General features: G+C 31.2%; 1 protein-coding gene across 2 annotated transcripts; it reads right to left on the bottom strand.

The window, feature by feature from the left end:
* Nucleotides 1-318: 318 nt before the first annotated feature.
* LOC114286083 (uncharacterized) lies at nucleotides 319-6,868 on the bottom strand. 2 transcript variants are annotated; one of them, XM_028229192.2, is made up of 10 exons: nucleotides 6,739-6,868; nucleotides 6,435-6,541; nucleotides 5,083-5,820; nucleotides 3,725-4,695; nucleotides 3,001-3,283; nucleotides 2,385-2,609; nucleotides 1,686-1,859; nucleotides 1,356-1,562; nucleotides 1,132-1,245; nucleotides 319-932 (listed from the first exon to the last, which is right to left on the bottom strand). In XM_028229192.2, exons 3-10 carry the CDS (start codon nucleotides 5,794-5,796, stop codon nucleotides 600-602), a joined length of 3,021 nt encoding a protein of 1,006 aa, XP_028084993.2. In that variant the 5' UTR covers nucleotides 5,797-5,820; nucleotides 6,435-6,541; nucleotides 6,739-6,868; the 3' UTR covers nucleotides 319-599. The 2 variants fall into 2 exon arrangements, with proteins under 2 accessions (XP_028084993.2, XP_082723769.1); XM_082867643.1 differs by lacking the exon at nucleotides 6,739-6,868 and having other exon boundaries at nucleotides 6,435-6,652.
* Nucleotides 6,869-21,315: the final 14,447 nt, after the last annotated feature.

The raw sequence follows: 21,315 nt of genomic DNA, 5'->3' as shown, positions 1-21,315 counted from the left end.
GCTGTATGACCTTTGATAATATTTTCTTTTCAGAAAAAAAAAAAAATAAAAAAAAAAATGCAACACTTGAAATTATCACCTCCAAAAGGGAGTGGCTATTTTAGCCAAAAAGTCAAAAAGCCAACTAAAACTAGTCACATTGCCTCTCTACTTTTCAGCACATCTTTTCGTAAAAAGTCAAAAAGTTACTAAAATAGCTTGTTCTCAAACAAGGCTATGTATTTAAGGGTGCTGTTAAGGTTGCACACCATGTGCAACCAACACAAAAGGTGTAAATGGAAGGTGTAAACATAAAACAGGGCAGCAAACAAAAAGGCGTAAGTGTAAGGTGTAAGTTACACACTTAAGAAAAGTCCTATACTGGAACATCAATAACAAGGCACAATTACAGCTTTCCATGCGCACACACTAAAAAGAAAAAGATTATGTATACTCGTATATACATACACACTTCTTGTTATTTGTCAGTGCCAACTGAAAGGGGTCTATGTGTAGACAACATTGCAACTGCCATTTACTTTTGATATCAAGCAAAAATCCCAGAGACTGTCTATTCTTCAAAATTATAGGATGCTTTGAATCTGTCAAATCTATTACTCTTACTCGCTGTTCATCCATACCTCCCGAAGAAGCTGATACCTGACAGCATTTTGACTTCCTTTTTCCTTTGATATCCAGCTGGGTTTTGTCGGAGTAGGTGAAGCCTGGAAGGTCTCGACAATGGCAGTTAAGGGTGAATCCAATTCATCAAGCTCGTCATCACTAGTGTATGATTTCTTGAGCACTGAGGACCTGCTTCTTGTCAGCCGAGATTGACTGCCAATGTCTCCTATAATAGCAGCAACAGAAGATACTGGAGGTGGCAAGTAGACTATTGGAGCTGCACTGCACGGGAAGTTTGTGATCAAACCTACCTCGGCCTCAAGAGGATCCTGAATCAAATTAAACCAAAAATAGTACTGCAGTGAATTTTCAAAGTAGAATTTATAAGCTCAAGTGTTTTATTACCATGGGAAAACTATGACGCATACATGTTTTTTTGTTTATTTTTGTTTTTCAAAAACTTGGGAACTCTCTTGGAACCACAAGGTATATCCATGTTTAGATAACTTGGTTTTCAAAGGGACAAACCTCAGAATCCAGAGCTTCAAGGACAACCTTAGGAATTGGGTCCGGGCAAAATTCATCTGGGATGAAATTGTTAACAACCCTCTTGATCAGCGGCGGACCAAATATGGGGCATACCTTCAAAAATAAAAATAAAAAACATTTAACACTGATGACAACAAGTACAGCATCTATGGATCATGTGGACAAAAGACAAACGGAGGGGTTTAAAAGTTTCAGAGTCGAACCTCTTTTCTGGTTGACTGGCTTAAGAGCATGTCCTTTGGAAGCATCATGAGGTCACTCAGTGCATTCAGAAGATGGAAAGACTTGAACGACGTATCGTGGTCTTTTCTTGTGCCATCATCATCATTATCACAGTCATTCTTGTCATCAAGTGAGTCATCATCGTCAAGACCAAATAGATCGGTAAGCCATCTAGACCAGGTCCCAATCTGTCATCCAGAGCACACAAGTCAGTCATTAAGATCATATGGAGCCAACAGCAGCGATTCAGAATTATTAGCATTTACAAATAAATGAGTTCAATATCAGCGGGATAGATTTGTAATTCTCACCACATTTTTGAGTTGTGCACCAGCCCCAAAGCTTGCTTTCCCTGCTGGAATAGGAAGAACCTTGGCATCGCTAATGGGATCAGATACAGGATCGGTTGGAATTTCGTCATCAGATTCACGAAGAATAGCATTCAACATTGCCACGTCCAATCTAGCCACACATTGCTCCATTATCTAGTCAGAATTGGAGTAACATGTTAGTAATTTTCATTCTTTTCAATGGGTCCAACAAAATATATGAAGTGGAAGCTATAGCTTCATAAGAAAACAGATTTTTTTGAAAGAATGGGCAAAATAGAGCTTCAAGGACTGGACAGATACGCCAAACCATTGTGCATACAGAGACGGGACATCTCTACACATTTGAGAAAGGGGCAAAAGACCAGGTAATGCTCAAGGATTGTAGGAGTAATTTGGGCATAGAAACACGGTATGCTCCTAGACGTGTTCTCCTTAACAATGAATCGGCAAAGCATGGGTTCCAACATAGCATACACAACATGAATCTACGCCATAGATAGTCCCTAAGAAGCACGGATACAAACATGTGACACAACACCAACACGGAAATTTTCACAAAAATGTAGGACACGACAAGTGGGAGACATGTGCAAAATATATAATTTTATATATTTATTATGTTACATATAAAGATATGAATATTTAACTCAAAAGGAAAATAGAGCATATAGAATTTACCAATCTAGCCAGCACGGGTAAGCAACCACACTCGTGCCCTCCAGCTCGAACAGGACAAAGGCGTTCACACGCATCCTTGAAAGCCTTCTTCCAGAGCTCTAATGAAAAGTTTACCCTCTCTTGATCACCTGAACTAGATGTCCTTCGATAGGTTTTACTTGCTTTCGAAGCCATACCTGAACTTATTGCCTTGGCAGCAGCAGTTTGCATATGTGGTGTTAAAGTCTGGAGAAAACATACAACAAAGTCAGGTCAGCCACATTAAAGGGATTCATTTAGCCTGTGTTTGGATATTGGATTTGGATATTTCCTTTCCCTCCACAAATCCCTCACCAAATCGTAGATCCAAACACAGCCCTATGATTCACCTAATATTTGTAATTATTATCTTTATTAGATTTGGCACAGATCCTACCCCACCCAATGAAGGCAGCCTTCAAGCTCCTAGAGAGACTTGAATCCAAGTCCACGGAAATGGAAAGACAAAAAAATCCATTACTCAGTGGAGGTCCAGCAACTCTTTCCAACATGGGGAGTTGGGACAGGTGGACCAGTATCGGACATTAATTTCAAATAAATTTACAAAAAGAAAGAAGACATTAAATTATGGTATGACCTGCCACCAGACAGATTCAATGATTCTTGAGAAGATCCAAGCTTCGATCTTTTCCAATGCTGACGCAAATGTAGGAGGGTCCTCCCAGTCATCATAACTTGCAAATAAAGCACCTTTCTTCTCCTTGCTCAAAGAGAACTCTGTCCATTTTAGTAGAGAAAATTGCTTCTGGTTTCCCTTCCTGCTACCAGTCCTCTCAATACAAGGTCTAGCAGAATGTGGTAATTGAGCTCTGCTTATGATAGCTCTCAGTACAACCAAATTTGATAACCAAAAAGTCAACCTGTGTTTCACAGTGTAGGAAAGTAAATGAGCTCTTTAAGGAAAGAAAATGTAAAACATCCATAAAACAATAAATATGGTTAAACATCGTGCTTACCAATGTTCAATATTCACTCCTCAAGTTAGGTAGGTCTCTAGAGCTAGTTTCTAGATTTTCCTTCCTATTAGATTTTGTTCATTATTTCATCTAATAGAACAAGTGGTTCAAAAAAATAAATTATCATCATCCTATAAAATTGATAGGAACACTTGACGCAAATCAAATTGCCATACGAGCTATAAAAATTAAAAAGGTCACAGATTCTGATTTCTGCAACCAACCAATCAAAAAGATTTTATTTGTTGGTTCCAAAACGAACTTACATAAAAATAAAATAGGATGATGTATGGATGTGATGGATGTTTTCATGGGATTGGAACAAATATTGTTGTTTGAAAGTACCTTGGAACATCATTTCCACATGCTTTTGCGACCAAAACTAATCCGGAGGCAGCACTTCTAGCCACACTTGCTCTCCTTGATTGGGAACTCTCTTTGCAAGCATGAAGATAGAGCCTAGATAGGCGGCGAGCCGGAGCATGGACCTTATTTGTGGAACTTCCATGTTCTGCAACAACTGAGTAAAGGCTAATCTCAATCGCAGCAGCCTCTCTCAACTCTCCTTCAAGCATCTTTATTCTATGTTCCAGTTGTTGGATTCTACCATTAGAAGTGATGTTTTTTGTCTCCTTTGGATAAAGTTTGGTGTCATTTCTTTCATTGCTAACAAAGCGTAGAGCACCATTCTGAGCATCTCCCAACGTGCTACTCCTAACAGATCCATTGCTCCTACCTGATTCCACAAGTGATCGGACAGACTTCACATACTTCAACCTATCACTGTTTAGGATATTACCATTTACTCCAAGATTGTCCCCATTGTAAGATAGCACATCACTTCCCGCTGAGACTTGCTTCATGGTATCATCTTGTGAAAATCTATTCCACGGTTCATCTTCTACAGAATGCCAAGCATTACCGCTAATTTCACTTCCATCATTAGCAACCTTCTTCTCATCAACCTCCTGAATCAAACTGTCACAATCTTTGCTTCGAATGTTTGTGTTTACATCTTCCTTTGCACCTTCATAAGTTATAGATGAGGATGAAGATTCAACACTACGAGCACCAATTTTCTTTGCCATTGATGTCAAGCTTGTCTCGGGAAAATTGGATAATGTAGCCTGACCATTTTCTAGGCTGCCCCTATTAGAAGATAAGTCTGTTGATAATGAGCAAGATGAACTAACCTTCAAGATTTCCCACGGTTCATCCACAGACTTCATATCTAATTTTTCAAGTCCCTGCTTTGAAGTTAAGTGATGTTGGTTGTAAGCCTCTCCAGGGCTATCCTTAACTGTCTGTGAGCGGTTCTGTAATAGGAACATCAACTGATCATCAAATTATCTGAAACTGTGCAACTACAACTATCAAGAGAAGCCATGAAGCCAATGATCACCCGGAAGGTTGATATTAACCTAAACACAACATGCTATCCACTATGCCAGTGAACTGTTTCGCTACTACTTATATGGTTGGTTTATGTGTCAGGAAAGATGCAGAAATGCAGAAACAGGAACACACCTCATCAATTCATAGGACATAATTAAATGAAAGTTGTTGCAAAATGAACTATTGTTATTTAAATGAGGGTGGAAGTAGATATAGAGCATAATTAAAATGAAAGATGTTGCAAAATGAAATGAAAGATGTTGCAAAATGAAATATTGCTATCAATATGAGAGTAGAAGTAGATATACCTCTTCACTGTTTGGGGACAAACCCCCATTAGTCTCAAAAGCTGAAGAAGAAACAGCCAGAGATGAGTGGGAGGAAACATCATCATCAGTAACTGATGCAATCTCAGCTTCCTCAGCATGTTCTTCGTTCACCAAGACAGAAGCAGACTCGCTACCATTTCTCTCCATGCATGCATCTTTAGATAGGTTGTCTCTGGATGAGAAGCTGGTGCGCCCTTTTTCAACAGACTGAATTTTAATAAACAGAAACGGTTGTGCTGCGTTGTTAAAGATCCTCTTGGAATGAATTGGAACACTTACACTCACAATCTCTTTAACGACACCATAGTCTGCCAGGTCTATAATGGCAGTTCCCAACAATTGACCTCTCACCGTCTTATCCCTCCGAGGTTCATACAAATTCAACTCTAAACAATTCTTCTGAAAAGTATCACCATCCCCACTTTTAGTAGACATTTGCCTTAATAGTGTCACGGGAAGCCTAAAAGACTCATTAAATTCAATTTTTCCATCGCCAACACCAGACCCAAGCAAAGGGACAACTGGGTTAGTAGACCCAGAATTCCTACCACCATGTTCCCATTGAATGAGAACGGAACGAAGGGTTCTCAGTGACTGAGATGGGGGCCAAGGTTTAACCTCATGAACATGAATCAGATAATCTTGCTGAACAGAGGGACTTTTCCTGTTTTTTGTCTTCTGTCCCATAACCATAATTACAGTAAAACTTGTACCACCCTGTTATGCAAGAACGTGGTTTCAATCACAAAATAAACAATAACAAAAAGAACAAGCACGCCTACGTCCACGGCAGAGAACAAACAAAATTCACTATAGGCAAGAAGGATTACAAGAACAACTCCGCAACTCTCTTTTTCTACTCCAGGCCTCAGCCCTCCGCCTCTGTAAAAGGCCCTTACAGTACTTTACAGTAAATACAAGACACCTCACAATACACCCCAAATGAGCAGGGTGATACAAATTCAATCACTAAACACCTAAACCCCCAAAAACAAAACCAGTCAGAATCAAATAAAGTGGAAAAGAATTAACCCATAAATTAAAAATAAAAATATATGCTTGGCTTAAAAGCTTTCTTTTGGGATTCAAGCTATTCCTATAGCTTAAAGCATAATAACAAGAAATATATATCCTCAATAAACATAAATGTGGGTTTCAGAAGAAGAAAAATCCACTACGATGTGCTCAGTTCATTAAAAAACAAGCAAAATTCATTATTCAAAAACGAAAAAGAAAAAAGAACAAATAGAAAGAAAAGGAAACTAAACAATAAATGAACTCACAATCAAATCCACAATCACTTGTTCATATATATATATATATATATATACCTGAGTGAAATTGGTGCGCTTGAAGCTCAAACCACCGACACAGACAAGAAGAAGATGAGGATTCAGAGAAGAGGGAAAAAGATGAACATTGGCAGAGGCTTGAAGGACTGAAACATATCAGATCCGAGAATTAGAAACACAGTGAGATCGAAAGCTCATCAACCACAAACAAAGCTTCTACCATTGTCACCAACCGAACAAATTCAAACAACGTCCGTATCAAAATCAATATAGAACAAATCGTTTATATACTAACAAATACTAATGAGTAGAATGATATTCATAGCATCAAAATTTTACTTACTTTACAAGGAATTAAAAATAAAATGAGGGAAATTGAAACACTTTATATTGTGAATATCGTATTGTAAATATATGTGCAGAGAGAGAGAGAGAGAGAGAGAGAGACTGTGAGACGGTGAGCCTGGCGAGTGGAATAACCGCACTTTTTATCTTTTTATAAAAAAATTTGTAGAAAAATAAAAAATTGATATGATGAAAAATAGATTAAAAAATAGATTATTTTAAAGTTGTCAAATTTGGCGTAATTAGCCACAATATTCCAAAATATAAAACAAGAGCAATGCTATATGTATTAAGTAGCCTATCAATTGGTATATCAATTAATAATGTGGCATAATTTAAGAAATTTTTTATATTTATAATTTGTATAATGAGTTTAGTCAATAATAATGTCATAATTAGTGTTGGTATATCAATTAATAATGTGGCATAATTTAAGAAATTTTTTATATTTATAATTTGTATAATGAGTTTAGTCAATAATAATGTCATAATTAGTGTTGGTATACTAGTTAGTACACTAAGGCCATATCTGATTCCGGTGGTGCTACATGCACCAATTAATGTACTAACTAGTATACTAACACTAGTTATAATATTATTATTGACCCCACTCATTAATTATATTACAAAATTCAAAAATCTCTTAAATTATGTCACGTCATCAATTAATATATTAATTAGTACATTAATTGGTGCATAAAACATTATTCATTTGATTCACAAGACTAATAGTGAAGGTATTAATAGTCTTAGAAAAATGCTTGGGAGCACTAATTAGTGCTCCCACTAATTAGGTGGCAGTGGGTCCCGCCATGAATGATGTGATGTTTTGGTCTTGGAGTTGTAATTTTTTTTATTTTTTTTATTTTTTTTATTTTTTTAATGTATTAGTGCTATTAGTGGTGATATTTTTAGTGGGATGAATCATTGTTGATAATCTTATTAAATTAGTGTGGTATTCACTATTCAATTGGATTAGTAGAATAAATTATTCCCTGGCTCATTGTTTGATTTCCATTGAATAAAAAAACATACGAATGTAAAATTATAAGTATATTGATCTTCTTTTCTAATTTTACCCTAAATCAATCTTTCTTCACAATCTTTACTTTATCAAAATTTCTTCATAAAAGTGGTTTTGAAAAAAATTATAAATAAATAAATAAAAGCAAAATAAAAATACAAACGCCATGTTTGTTTGTTTTTTTTTAAATATAAACTAATTTGATAAAATAAATATCAAAAAATATTTTCAAATTTTTTAAAATTATTTTTAGCCTTCTAAAATATAAAATTATATAAAAATAATAAGTGTTTTAATTTTTAGTCAAGGGTAAAAGAGTTTTTTTATTTTATTTCTCAACTCAGGATATATAATTTCATTCCTACCCCATTATTAATAATTTTACAAATTTGTTGAATCAATTATCCATTAGATAAATAATTCTAAACCAAAATTTCAAAACAAATATAGGATTATTGGGTTCACGGATTAATAATCTCAATCTTATACTCTAGTCCTGTTAATCAAGCATGCCCTAATTGGTGTATGTAACACCACTGATAAAATAAATCAACAACATATAAACTAAATAAATTTTGTTAATCTTTGTTTTTAGAGACAATTATGCTATATTCCCTAATATAGTTGTGGAATGTAGAAGATTCTCCATAGAGAATATGAGATGAGATGATCCTTTCTGTATTCTACAAAGAGAAACCAATTGATCAATGATCTCCCTGATCAGATTTGGTCGGGAAGACTCTCTGACGATCAAATTAGACATGAGATCGACAGTGTAATATTTATTTATGGAGATAAGCTTTATACTTATTTTCTTTTTGTTTCTTGTCATTTCTTTGCTTTCTCTTACTTTCTCTTTTACAGTGTTGTAGTCCTGGTCTTGATCGTTCGATCGGCATCTTCATATAGGGGTCCTGGTTATCGCCAAACTTTGGTCGGATAAGTGGCCTGGTTGTTTCGATCTTTTGTTGTTGGATTGCTTTACTGTGTGTTGCTCAGATTATATCAGGTCTCTTAAGGATAACCTACTAATTGCCTCATTTGTCCAATCATGTTCATCAATGACCATTTTGTTTATACGGGCTACGTCTATACACCTATCTCTAGCGATCATGATCTTCACCATTCGTTGTGGATTAATTTAATAACCCTTTTGCATTCTACAGATCTTTTTCTAGAAGGCGATTTTGTTTAGGCCTTACTCACGTGACATTGTCCCTTTCCCTATCGAATCCATCAATGGTTTGGGCCTTCCATGATTTAAGGTTGCTAGGTTGGACTTGACTTTTAGGTTTTGGGCCGAACATGTTTAGTCATTGGCCAAATATTTTCCCCTCTTCACAATAGTAAAATATCATTTCGACTTCTAATGAAGTGGAAAAGAGATGAAGAGATGAGAGATAAGAGAATGGTGCTATATTTCCTAATACATCACTCTTTTGACCTCTAATGAGATGAAAGGGAGAGATAAAAAGAGGAGTCTAGGTCCCCTTCATATGGTCCATTCAATTTCATTAGGAGTGGATTGGGAGTGCTTAATTAAAGCTTCCAAGCATTTTTTAGATATGAGGAATAAGGGTTCACCTCTTTACATAGTCCATTACATATCATTAGAGATGAATTAAAAGTGTTCAATTAGTTCTTCCAAACATTTTTTCATGTTAAGATGTTTAAAAAGATCATACATCACCTTGAAAGTGAGTATACTAAAAAATATGCAAAATCTTTTAAGTTTTCTTAATATATATCCTAAAGTTACATGTTAACAAAATTTAAATTAAATATAATATTAAGTGGCATTTATGTCAAATAATAACAGAAACTCGAGTTAGAGGTCTATTCCAGTAACTATCGAGTTAATAAGCCCAAGTTTAAATATTTTGTTATCTATTTGTTCAATACTTACATATATGTATATGTTCAAAAGTTATATACTTGTACACGTAACACCAACATATCCAATTATGTGTTCAAATCTCACCTATTGGTACACGTGTTGCATACCTATTCACCTATCTATTCAATGTTACTTATTTACCCACTTCACTATCACCAATCGCCACTGTTGACCACCGTCATAAATTTTTCTAACTAATTTTTCGACGTTGATAACTTTTTTACGCGCATCTTTATCACAACAAAAATATATATATTAAACCTTAAATTAAACAATATATGATCCCATTTCACCACCCAATGACAAAACTTAGGTAATATTTTGTATTTTAGTTGGTACTTTTGTTTGCATATCAAGTAATATTTTTAACATTAGTGAACATGAGGTGGTGCGTAGAATAAATTGTGAGGTGGTTCATTTGACTTAGAACCTTTATACTGATTTGTAGTTTAAAATTTTCTACCCACATATGTTGTTTCTTATATATTTATTAGGATTTTTTCTCATACATTAATTATGTGTTGTATTCTATTTTTATTATTATGATTGTACTCCTATTCCTTTTTGTTAATCCTAAGCAATTCCTATTAAATGATTAGAAATATATGTTTTTTTTAAATTAGGATTATTGGAGCAAATGCTTTGAAATTTAAATTAATACAATAATTACATGCTTTCTACTATAAAAAAGAGAGGATAAGAACTCTTGAATTTCATTAACGTAAATTCTACACGACGTCGCGTATGCACGCTTTCCTTTTTTATTTCGGAATTTGGACGGCACGACGTGATGTTTTGCGAGTAAACAGAGATATTTTTTATCTCTATCGAGTAATAATGGATTATGGAACAGCTTAAAAAGTTAGATTTTAATAATTTTTCTAAGAAATTTTCTAAAATGTAAATGCTAATTTAAAAAAAAAAAATTAGCCATTTAATCATACAGAATAGAAAGAAAATTGTTAATGTCATATGTCTTCTCAAAATAATGTGAAAAAATGTGTCGCATCAAATTTTATTTATTTATTTTTGTAATGATACATGTTTTTTAATAGAAAAGGTCCTTCTTGGCAAGTTGTTTTTTAGCTTCTTTTTTTTTTATTATTAAAATAGTTAATAAAAATAAAATGACACATCCAATTCATAATCATTTTATTTTTTTTTCCTTATAATTATCAAATTAACTCAAAAAAAAAAATAAAATCAACTATCTTTCTGAATACAACTATTTTAGCCAACTAAAAATAACCAAAAAACTAAATAACCAACTAAAATAATTAACTTCCAAATAGGGCTATGAATAATTTTCAACTTCTAAAGAATGTTAGGTAAATCACTCCTTTAGTAGATCGTGTAATACATGCTCTGGGTTTGTTATATAGAGTGTCTATTACAAAAATGACTTATTTATAATTTATTTTAATGTAAGAGTTCATATTAAATTATTTTGGTATAGTTTTTGGATACGATTTGCTCCATAGAAATAAATTAAATAAATTAAAAAAATTAATTATCTTGAAATTAGGGAGAGATAATTTTAGCTTATGTTTTTTTTTATTACCATTAATTTTTAACTTACTATAAATTATGACCCTGTTTGGGGATTTTATTTTTTTATTAAAATAATTAATAAAGACAAAAAAATATTAAAATAGTTAATAAAATAAGGGAGGAGCTTCCCTCTCCTTCTAGATCGGATTGGGAGATATTGTTCGGCCTGTGGAGGCCTATCATGGATTGTGTTTCGATAATCTGAATTGTTAATGTGTAGAACTCGTCAAGTACTATATGCTTATAGACAATCATGTTGATCGGATATCGATAGCTATGTGATCAAATTAGTTTTGTAAAAAAAAAGGTAGATGGTGAACAAATTAACGGTTAACAGAAAACTGATTCGATAAGATAGCTATCGATATCCGATTAAAGTAATTCTTTATAAGCATATAGTACTCGACGAGTTCTACATATTGAACGATTTCCATTATTGAAACGGAACCCGTGATGGACCTCCACAAGCCGAACAGCACCCTCCAGTCCAATCTAGGATTGAAAGAAAGCTGCTTCCATAAAATAAAATGTCACATCTTACCTATCATCTTTCACAACCATTTATTCAATGGCAAAAAAATCACAAATCATCCAAAATGTAACTTTTTTTTCATATCATAAAATAGTCAAAAAATCAACTAAAATAGTCATGTTCGCATACTGAACAGTTAGGTCATGTTTGTTTGGCCCCATAGGTTGGGGATTGGACTATTAATCATGTGAATCCTACATAGCCCATGCTTGGTTAACAAAAGTAGAAGGAGACTAGTAGTCCCATGAGACTATGAATACCCTCACATAGACGGATTGGCTTGGTTGGATTTTGGATGGAATTAAGAAAATAGTGAGGGGATTGAGTCTATTTTATATAAAAAATTATTTTTTTTTAATTTTTTTTTTTTACCAAATGCACCTGTTTGTTTTGATATTGTTATAATTTTTTTAATATAGAAATAATTTATTTATTTATTTTATATAAAAATAATTTAATAATCTCATCATTTCATCTCCCATACTATCATCAAAACAAACACACTTTTACTTAATCTATTCACTAACAACCCCCACAATCTCTTTACTAACAATCATTTCACTAACAATCGCATCTAACCTAATCCGCCAAACAAACGTGACCTTAGAGAAAAAATTCTTGCCACATATATATCATAAACAAAAAAAAATATTAATAATTATTACGGGTAAGTTTGGAAAGTAATTATAATAGTAAAAAAGTTAAATAATTATATCAAAAAATCACTTTTTTTTACTTTTTGCATTTTTTTCTGTAAAATATCAAATATTTATTCCAAATATATTACTTTTTTCATCACATATTTTAACTAAAAAAATCAAAAATTACGAAAATAATTTATTTCCAAACCAATCCTAAATAGTAATACCATGTAATTAGTATCACGTTAAATTTTGAAACATGTTTTTTTCAGACTTGATAGCATCTGGCAACCGTCGTCAGTTGAATTTGGTGTTGTGGAGGTGGGTGTAGTTAGTACCAAACGAACCCAACTCGAAAACCGACATGTTTTTCATGGCACCTGTGTAATATGTAAAGCAAGCGTGCGTCGTTATTACGTGACTTGGGTTTGTTTGTTTTTATTCGCCGACAGCATGCATGTTTTCCGAGGAGACTCTAAAAACAGAAAAATTATAAAATAATTTCAAAATATCAGGTGCGGTCATATTTACCACTAATCATTATTTATTAGGAAAATGTTATCAATACTGAATAATTTATTAAGTATTTGACTAAATTTTTTAGGTGGGTATGAGATTTATACAAATTTACATATATGTAGATCTCACATCTATATAAGAAATTTAGTAAAACATTTAATAAATTATTTGGGATCCTTAATATTAGATTGGAACAGGGGTCCCTGCTGTACTCAAAGCACATCAGTGACTGTGGTGCCTTGTTTTGAGGTGTATTATGATTTTATTTTTATGATCTAAACCGTTCATATTTTAGGGTTTGTTGAGTACTTCATGCCTACCAAAAATCATATTAATCGGATATCAATAACTATATGATCGAATTGCATATTGTTTATGCTATTTCTCAAAAGAAAAACTTATTATTTATTTTTTTGGTTATCGATCATATAGTTGTTGGTATCCGATTAATATGATTTTTGGTAGACATGAAGTACTCAACAAATCCTACAAAATAAACGATTTGGATCATAAAAATAAGATTATAATACACCTCAAACAGAGGTACCACAGTCACTGCTGTGCTTTGAGCACAACAATAACCCCTTTTCCTATTAGATTCATTAAATTCACTTATTTTTTTCAATCATTTAATGTAAATAATCCATACTTCATATTATTTACTAATTATACTAACACCTCAAAACGCCTGTTTCCCTGTTTTTCTCTTTTGAAATGTTGTTTTTTTATTTAATCCAATAATCTCACACTTATGATTTTTATATGAAAATTACTATTCACACCTTTATTATAAGAAGTTAAAGAATTTTGTGCTAAAAGGTTTATTTTAGATGTTACATAGCAATTTTTTTTTTTTTTTTAAAAAAAATAGTTATTATTTTCATGATATATATTAGGAATATTGTATTTATGTTATATATTTTCTTAGTTTTGAGAAAAATTATGAATATTTGTGATGTAATTAGAAGATGAACACACCAACAATATTATATATAATAACATTTCTCTTTTGTAGTAAGCTATCCATCATATTTAGGTATTAATAGAGCTTAATACCTTAATATTTAGAACTCTTTTGGCATATAGATTTTTTTTGTTAAAAAAGATAAAATTTAACAGAAAGTTAAAATTAAAATATCACATAATATATATCAATTAATTTTTTCCTTCACAATTATCTATTCAATTAAAAAAATCATTCTAAACACATTAACTTCTTTCACCTAATAATAAAATTAAAAACTCACTGAAAAAGTCAAATTTTCAAACAATGCAATGCAATGCAATTTCTCTTCATTTTTGTCTCTCTTCTGTTCCAGTGTTTTGCATTAATTCCTTCAACTCAAACCAAACAATCATTTTACTCTAGAGTGTAGAGAGACAAAGAAAAATACAGAGAAAATAAGTTGAAATGTCCACTTCAAGATGATCAAACCAGAGATGGCTAATGTTGGTGGAGGGGAAATATTGTGCATTTATTTGAAATATTCTTTTATTTTATATTTTTATGGTAGGATTTCACTCTCCTACATCCCTATAACATATGTATATTGTAAGTTCTCACGTCACATCTTGCAACAACAATAATTAGGCCCCCATATATATACATAGTAACGTCACAAATTAAAAATTTATTGTTATTATAATTCGAAAAAATGGGCAAAAGATTAATTATACTAATCAAATTTGATCTAGATCATTTTTTTAAAACTTTTAAAATAATTTTTTTTATTTTTTTTATTATTTTTTTTTATAACTTGTAATTAATGTTATAAAAAAATTTCAAACCAAATATAGCCTTCGTTTTGGATATGGATTGACTTTTTTACTTTTTAGCTATTTTTAGCTTGGGCTAAAAAACCTCGTTTGAGATAAATTTTTTGATTTTTTTGACTTTTGTAAGAGAAAAATAAAATGATTATAAAGTCAATGTTGTCCTATTTGACTAAAATAGTCGATTTTGTCCTATATGGCTATTTTAACCCAAAGTAATATCCCAAACATAACCTAATCTCATACTCGTAACTATCACAAACACATCTAGCAAGTAAAGAGAAACTTGTATTTGGATCTCATTTTTTGATGTGCAACGCCTAGCCTAATTGGCTGCCATACCTAATGAGAGATTTGTAAATAAAAAATAAAAATTTAATGAAAAAATAATTTTAATTTCATTCACTTTTTGTTTTTTCTTTACAAATCTTTTTTTTTTAATCCAAAATTTAAAATATTATTTCAAGTTATTTATTCTTACCTTTTTTTTTCTTTTCTTTTTTTCCTTTATTTTTTTTTTTTTGGAACTAAGGCTTGTTTTGAGAAATTAGTTAAAAGCTGCTTTTTTTATTTATTTAAAAAAACATAAAAATAGAGATGTTGTGATTCAAAATAGATTAAAATTCAAAATTTAATTTTTAGCCATCTTTCTAAAAGAATCCCAAATTATTCTTACCTACATCATGTAGTGTTACTAAATGAAATGGGCTGCTCTTTTTCATGCTTTTTCGACCCATGTTTGCTTGGCCCAAAACACTTCACATGAAGAAGAAAAAACCTCGTTGAAAATGTTTGACCCAGGAGGGATAAAAAAAGATAAAAACTAAAAGGTAAACTTTTCCATTAACCGGGCTTGATATTGCCAATGAACCCTATTGCGATAGATGTTCAGTGCATAAAACAGATATTTGGGCTTAGGCCCAGAAAAGTAGTTCATTGGGTTGCCTTACAACTTTTCAGACCATTATAGTCTGCCCAATGAGCCTATTTTGTTAAGTTTCATGCTTTTCCAAATACATTTTTTTTTTTTTTTCTCTATAAAAATTTAAAAAAATACTCATTGTTTCCCTGTCGTTTTTTTATTTTTCTACAAAAATAATTTCTTAATATTAACTAAAATGTGGGTTGTTACAAACAATTTTTTTCGAACAAAACAATGAGTGACACCGTCAGGTATTGTAAACCCTGGATACTAAGCTTTGGGTTCAATGGGAGATCTGGGGAGCCTCCCCGCAAGGGATGGCGGGTTTGCATTGCCCTAATTTCTATACTTATAAATATATGAAGGAGGTGCCTCTTGTATTGTATAGAGTTGTAATCATTTTTTTATCATAGCAAAAATTGTAACAACTATAGACATAACTTTATTTTGCGGTGAACCACGTAAATTTTTATGTTCTTGTCTATGAGATTTTTTTTATTTTATTTTATCTTTTTTGTTTCGTATTTTGTATCTCACCGATCCTAATTAAGAATAGTCGATTTCTTAATAGACACAAACACTATTCCAAAGAGTAATAATGTGTTTGATTCATTTAAGATAAGTTACTTGACTTCATTATCACTCTTAAAATAGATGAAGACATGGCTTAAAGGGTTGGTTACCTTCTCCTTTTAAAAAAGTTCTTCCGCCCAAATTATTTCATAATTCGAAGAAGAAAAATCATACTTGCTTGCTTGTGTTTGACAACTTTCAGACACAAGGAACTTGATTAAAATTAGATTAGTTTGAGACAAATCTGTCTTCCTCTCTCAAAAAATAAAATATAAAATAAAACAAGAATACTTTAAGGTCCATATTGTGTAGAAATGATGACCCACAAACCATTTGTTGATTGATTCAATTAGGGATGGCAATGGATAACCTACCCTGTGGGTATTCATGGAGACCCAACCCAAATACATGGGTTTTCCCCTCTTTTTCTTATCCATTGGGTAGGGTAGGTGATATTCTTTAAATATCCACAGGGGATGGGTTGGGGATGGGTACCCACTAATTTCCCCATATGTTTTTTTTTTTTTAAAGATTCACAACTAAAACTAAATATACATTCAATCTTTTTTCTTTTATTTATTTATTTATTTTTTCAGGTTCACAACCAATTTTTTTTTTTTTTTTTTAAGATCCACAACCAAAGCTAAATATACCTCCAATCTTTTTTTATTTTATTTTTAAGGTTCACAACCATTTTTTTTTAATTTTTAAGATTCACAACAAAAGCTAAATATACATTTAATTTTTTTCCTTTTTTTAATTTTTTTTAAGGTTCACAACCATTTTTTTTTTTTAAGATTCACAACCAAAGCTAAATATATATTTAAATTTTTTTTTCTTTTTTTTTAAATTTTTTTTTAAGGTTCACAACCATTTTTTTTTTTTTTTTTTTTTTTAAGATTCACAACCAAAGCTATACATTCAATCTTATTTTATTTTATTTGGCTCAACAATAAAATCAAATACACATTAATTAACATTGTCACATTATTCTTGTCAAATTTTATGCATATCTAGAATTTTTTAAATTTATTTAAAAAAAATTAAGGACATTGTCTAGTGTAGGTTTCGGTTTGCTTTTCTATGTTATTTTATTTTGTTGTGTATTGTAATTTTCAGAATGGTTTGCTTGTTCTGAAATTTCAATTAACGAGTATGAATCTATTTGTTTTATGTTATCACACAATTTATACAACATATATATATATATATATGAAGGTATTTGAAAATAAGGAAATTGTAGAGAATCAAAACACGCATGAGTTGTGATTGGTTAGAAATGATGGGTACATAGATTTATTTGCTAGAAAAACAAAAAGGGGATACAAAGTCATACTAAATAATTTTTTTTAAATTAAAAGAATTTTTCTTAGTTATGAACAGATTTAACTGAAATCAGCTTGTTTCCCAATGTTATGCTTCATTTATTTAGATAGAAAATATTTTTTAATGAAAAATATTTTTTATAAAAAAAATTCAAAATATATTTTTTTATATTTGGTGGTGGTGGTGGTGATGGAACGAAGGTGAAAGTAGAAATTGTTACATAGTGGTGGGGTGATGGCGGCAGTGATGATGGTAGTGGCTATGGTGATGGTAGTGTGACAGTGAAAGTGAGAATAGTGGTGATGGTGTTGTGAAATTAGTAAAAATTTAATTGAAAAAACATTTTTTGTTTTTTAAAAGTAACAAACAACAAAATTCGTGGGGGACTAAAGGAAGAAGATGGAGGATGGATTGGGTGTGGTAATGCATAGATATCTTAAAATGAGTGGTTCAGATTTGTTAAAGGTATAATTAGATTTTGGATAAATTAAAATGAATTGTTCAAATTCGCTAAGAGAAAAATGGTTTAATGTCTAAATTGTTCGTGGCTAACAATTCCTTATTTATGCCCTGATGCAATTTAATATGAGTCTTATAACACTTTCTTCAAACAAACTTTTTGATTTTCTCAAAATTATATATTTGATTATTATAAAACAAACTTTTTAATTAATTAATTAATGTGTATTTGATTTTGTTGTTGAACCAAATAAAATAAAATAAGATTGAATGTATATTTAGCTTTTGTTGTGAACCTTAAAAAAATAAAAAATAAAATAAAAAAATAAGTTGTTAACATTAAATATATTAAAAAAGAAAGAAAAAAGATTGAAGGTATATTTAGCTAAAACCTTTATAAAAAAAAGACAAAAGAAAAACAAGAAGGTTGTTAACATTAAATATATTAAAAAAGAAAGAAAAAAGATTGAAGGTATATTTAACTTTTGTTGTGAACCTTAAATAAAAATAAAAAAAAAATTGTTAACATTAAATATATTAAAAAAGAAAGAAAAAAGATTGAAGGTATATTTAACTTTTGTTGTGAACCTTAAAAAAAATAAATAAATAAATAAATAAAAATTGTTAACATTAAATATATTAAAAAAGAAAGAAAAAAGATTGAAGGTATATTTAACTTTTGTTGTGAACCTTAAAAAAAATAAATAAATAAATAAATAAATAAATAAAAATTGTTAACATTAAATATATTAAAAAAGAAAGAAAAAAGATTGAAGGTATATTTAACTTTTGTTGTGAACTTTAAAAAAAAATAAAAAATAAAAAATAAAAAAAATAAAAAATTGTTAACATTAAATATATTTAATAAGAAAGAAAAAAGATTGAAGGTATATTTAGTTTTTGTTGTGAACCTTAAAAAAAAAAAATGGTTGTTAACATTAAATATAAAAAATAAAAATGGGGATTAAAGTGGGTTGGGGAAAATCCATACCCATTAAAAAATGGAGATGGTGGTACCCATGGGAAATGGGGAATGGGGAATGGAGAAAATTTATTATAGGAGAATGGGAATGGAGAATTAATATCCACCCCGTTGCCCCCCATTGCCATTCCTAGATTCAATTGTGCCTTGTTGTTAAAGCTTTTCCATGTATCATTTGATATAGGCAACAACAAGAAGGTCATCAAACTTGAAAGTGTGATAATTTGTTTTATGTATGAGAAAACTCATGATTGCCATTGACCCTACCTTTGCATCAGCTCCTTAGTGGCTCCAATGCTGTTCAAAATTTCAGTGATGGGGATCGAATTTCAAATATATGATATTGAGATAAGCTCCATTTGCTAGGCCCTCCTCATTGTTCTGGTATAAGTTTTTTTTTTTTTTTCCTTAAATAAAAACATTAAAAAATTCAGAAGAATGTGTGAGGGGTTGGAAGATGCAAAGAAGGGTCTACATTGTCTCAATTGTGGAAGACATGGTGGGATGAACTCCAATCTCATGGTAGTGGCCAAGAATGTCTGGTCCATTTTTAGGGAGCCTTTTACATGGGACACCCAATAAAATTTTCATAAGTTAGTGTTGGAAGTTTGTGTGTGATCATTAATTGGTTACATGACTCTGATGAAAAATTAAATTATTGATCGAGTGATAAAATTTTAAAAATAAAATTTAAGTTTCGTTTGGGATGTGAGTTGATTTTTAATTTTTTAATTTTTAACTTGGAGCTAAAAAATCTCGTTTGGAATAGGATTTTTTTTATTTTTGTGAAAGAAAAAATAAAATAATTATGATTTGAATGTGATATTTTATCTTATTAACTTTTTAACTTATTTTAACTTTTTATAACTAATTTAGTCACCAAAAAAAAAAAAACTATATACCAAACCAGGGCTTAAAGTTTTGAGTTTGTATCACTTTAAGGCCATGTTTGTTTGGGCGGACTGGATTAGCATTCTCATGACTAATAGTCCTAGGACTACGAATTCGTTGGATTATGTATCCTATCTTAACTAATAGTCAAGTTTAAAATAATTAGTCCGTACTTCAATTATTTAATCAAACATCGGATTAGTAATTTTATTGGATTATTAGTCCAATCCCAAGCTCATGTCCACCCAAACAAACATGACCTAAGGGTTTATTTGGGAAGTGGGTTGGCTTTTTAGCCTCTGTTTGGGAAGATGGGTTGGGTTAGGTTTGGGTCTATTTTAGGTACAAAAAGATAAAATAAACTTTTTAGTCCAATAAGACAAAACTTCACATTTAACCCATAATTATTACATTTTTTCTTTCACAAAAAGTCAAAAAATCCAAAAAATCCTTTCCGAACGAGACTTTTTAGTCCCAGACCAAAAAGTTAAAAAGCCAACTCACTTCCCAAACGCACCCTTAGCTCATTGACTTTTTGACTATTTTAACATGAAACTAAAAAGCCTCGTTTGAAAAAGACTTTTTATTTTCTTTTACTTTTTATAAAAAAAAATATAATAATTATAAATTAAATGTGATATTTTATCTTATTGAATTAAAAAACTTATTTTATATTTTTATAACTAAAATAACTCTAAACCCAACCCAGCCTATCTTTTCAAAAATGGACTGGTTGTATCTCTTTTTGAACATGGTTGAGTAATCATTTACAAGGGGAGTAAGCGGGACAAAGCTAATATCAACATCGTACGTGAGTTAGTGAGAGAAGGACCGCATAAATTCAAAGTCCCAAAGGGATTAATGAGACTCACATGAAGGATGCGTGTGTCGTACGTACCACACACACACGGAGGAAAGCCAGCCCCTTCTCCAAAGGACTGGGCTTCCTATCGGATATTATTAGACCTGTGGTAATGTATCGTAGGTTTCTGTATTGATATTTTGAATCGTACAATGTGTAAAATTTATTGAGTATTATATGTCTGTAAAATATCACGTAAATCGAATATCAATAGTTACGGGATCAAATAAGTTTTGTATAAAAAATGAATGGTAAAAAAATAAACGGTTGATCAAAATTTGATTCGATGAGACAACTATCGATATTTGATCAACGTGATTTTTTTATAAGCATATAGTATTCAACGAATTCTACATATTGATGGTTTAGATTATCGAAACTGTTAATGTACACCTCCTACACCACTAAAACCTACCACTACCACTACACACCTCCACTACTCCTCACCCACTCCACCTATCACCTCCACTTTACCTACTACCACCACCCACTCTACACCTACTACTCCCAAAACCTCTCTATATATAGGACTTGTAATATACAGATACAAATATCAATATATACAACAATCTTGTAATTCATCAATCAATATATACACAATTTATTTTCTCTCTCTCTATCAA

This window comes from Camellia sinensis, chromosome 4, assembly GCF_055761805.1.
Source record: "Camellia sinensis isolate YWXY chromosome 4, ASM5576180v1, whole genome shotgun sequence".
Taxonomy (NCBI): Eukaryota; Viridiplantae; Streptophyta; class Magnoliopsida; order Ericales; family Theaceae; genus Camellia; species Camellia sinensis.
Note: the sequence above shows the minus strand (reverse complement) of the source record. Positions and strands in the feature narration are given on the sequence as shown.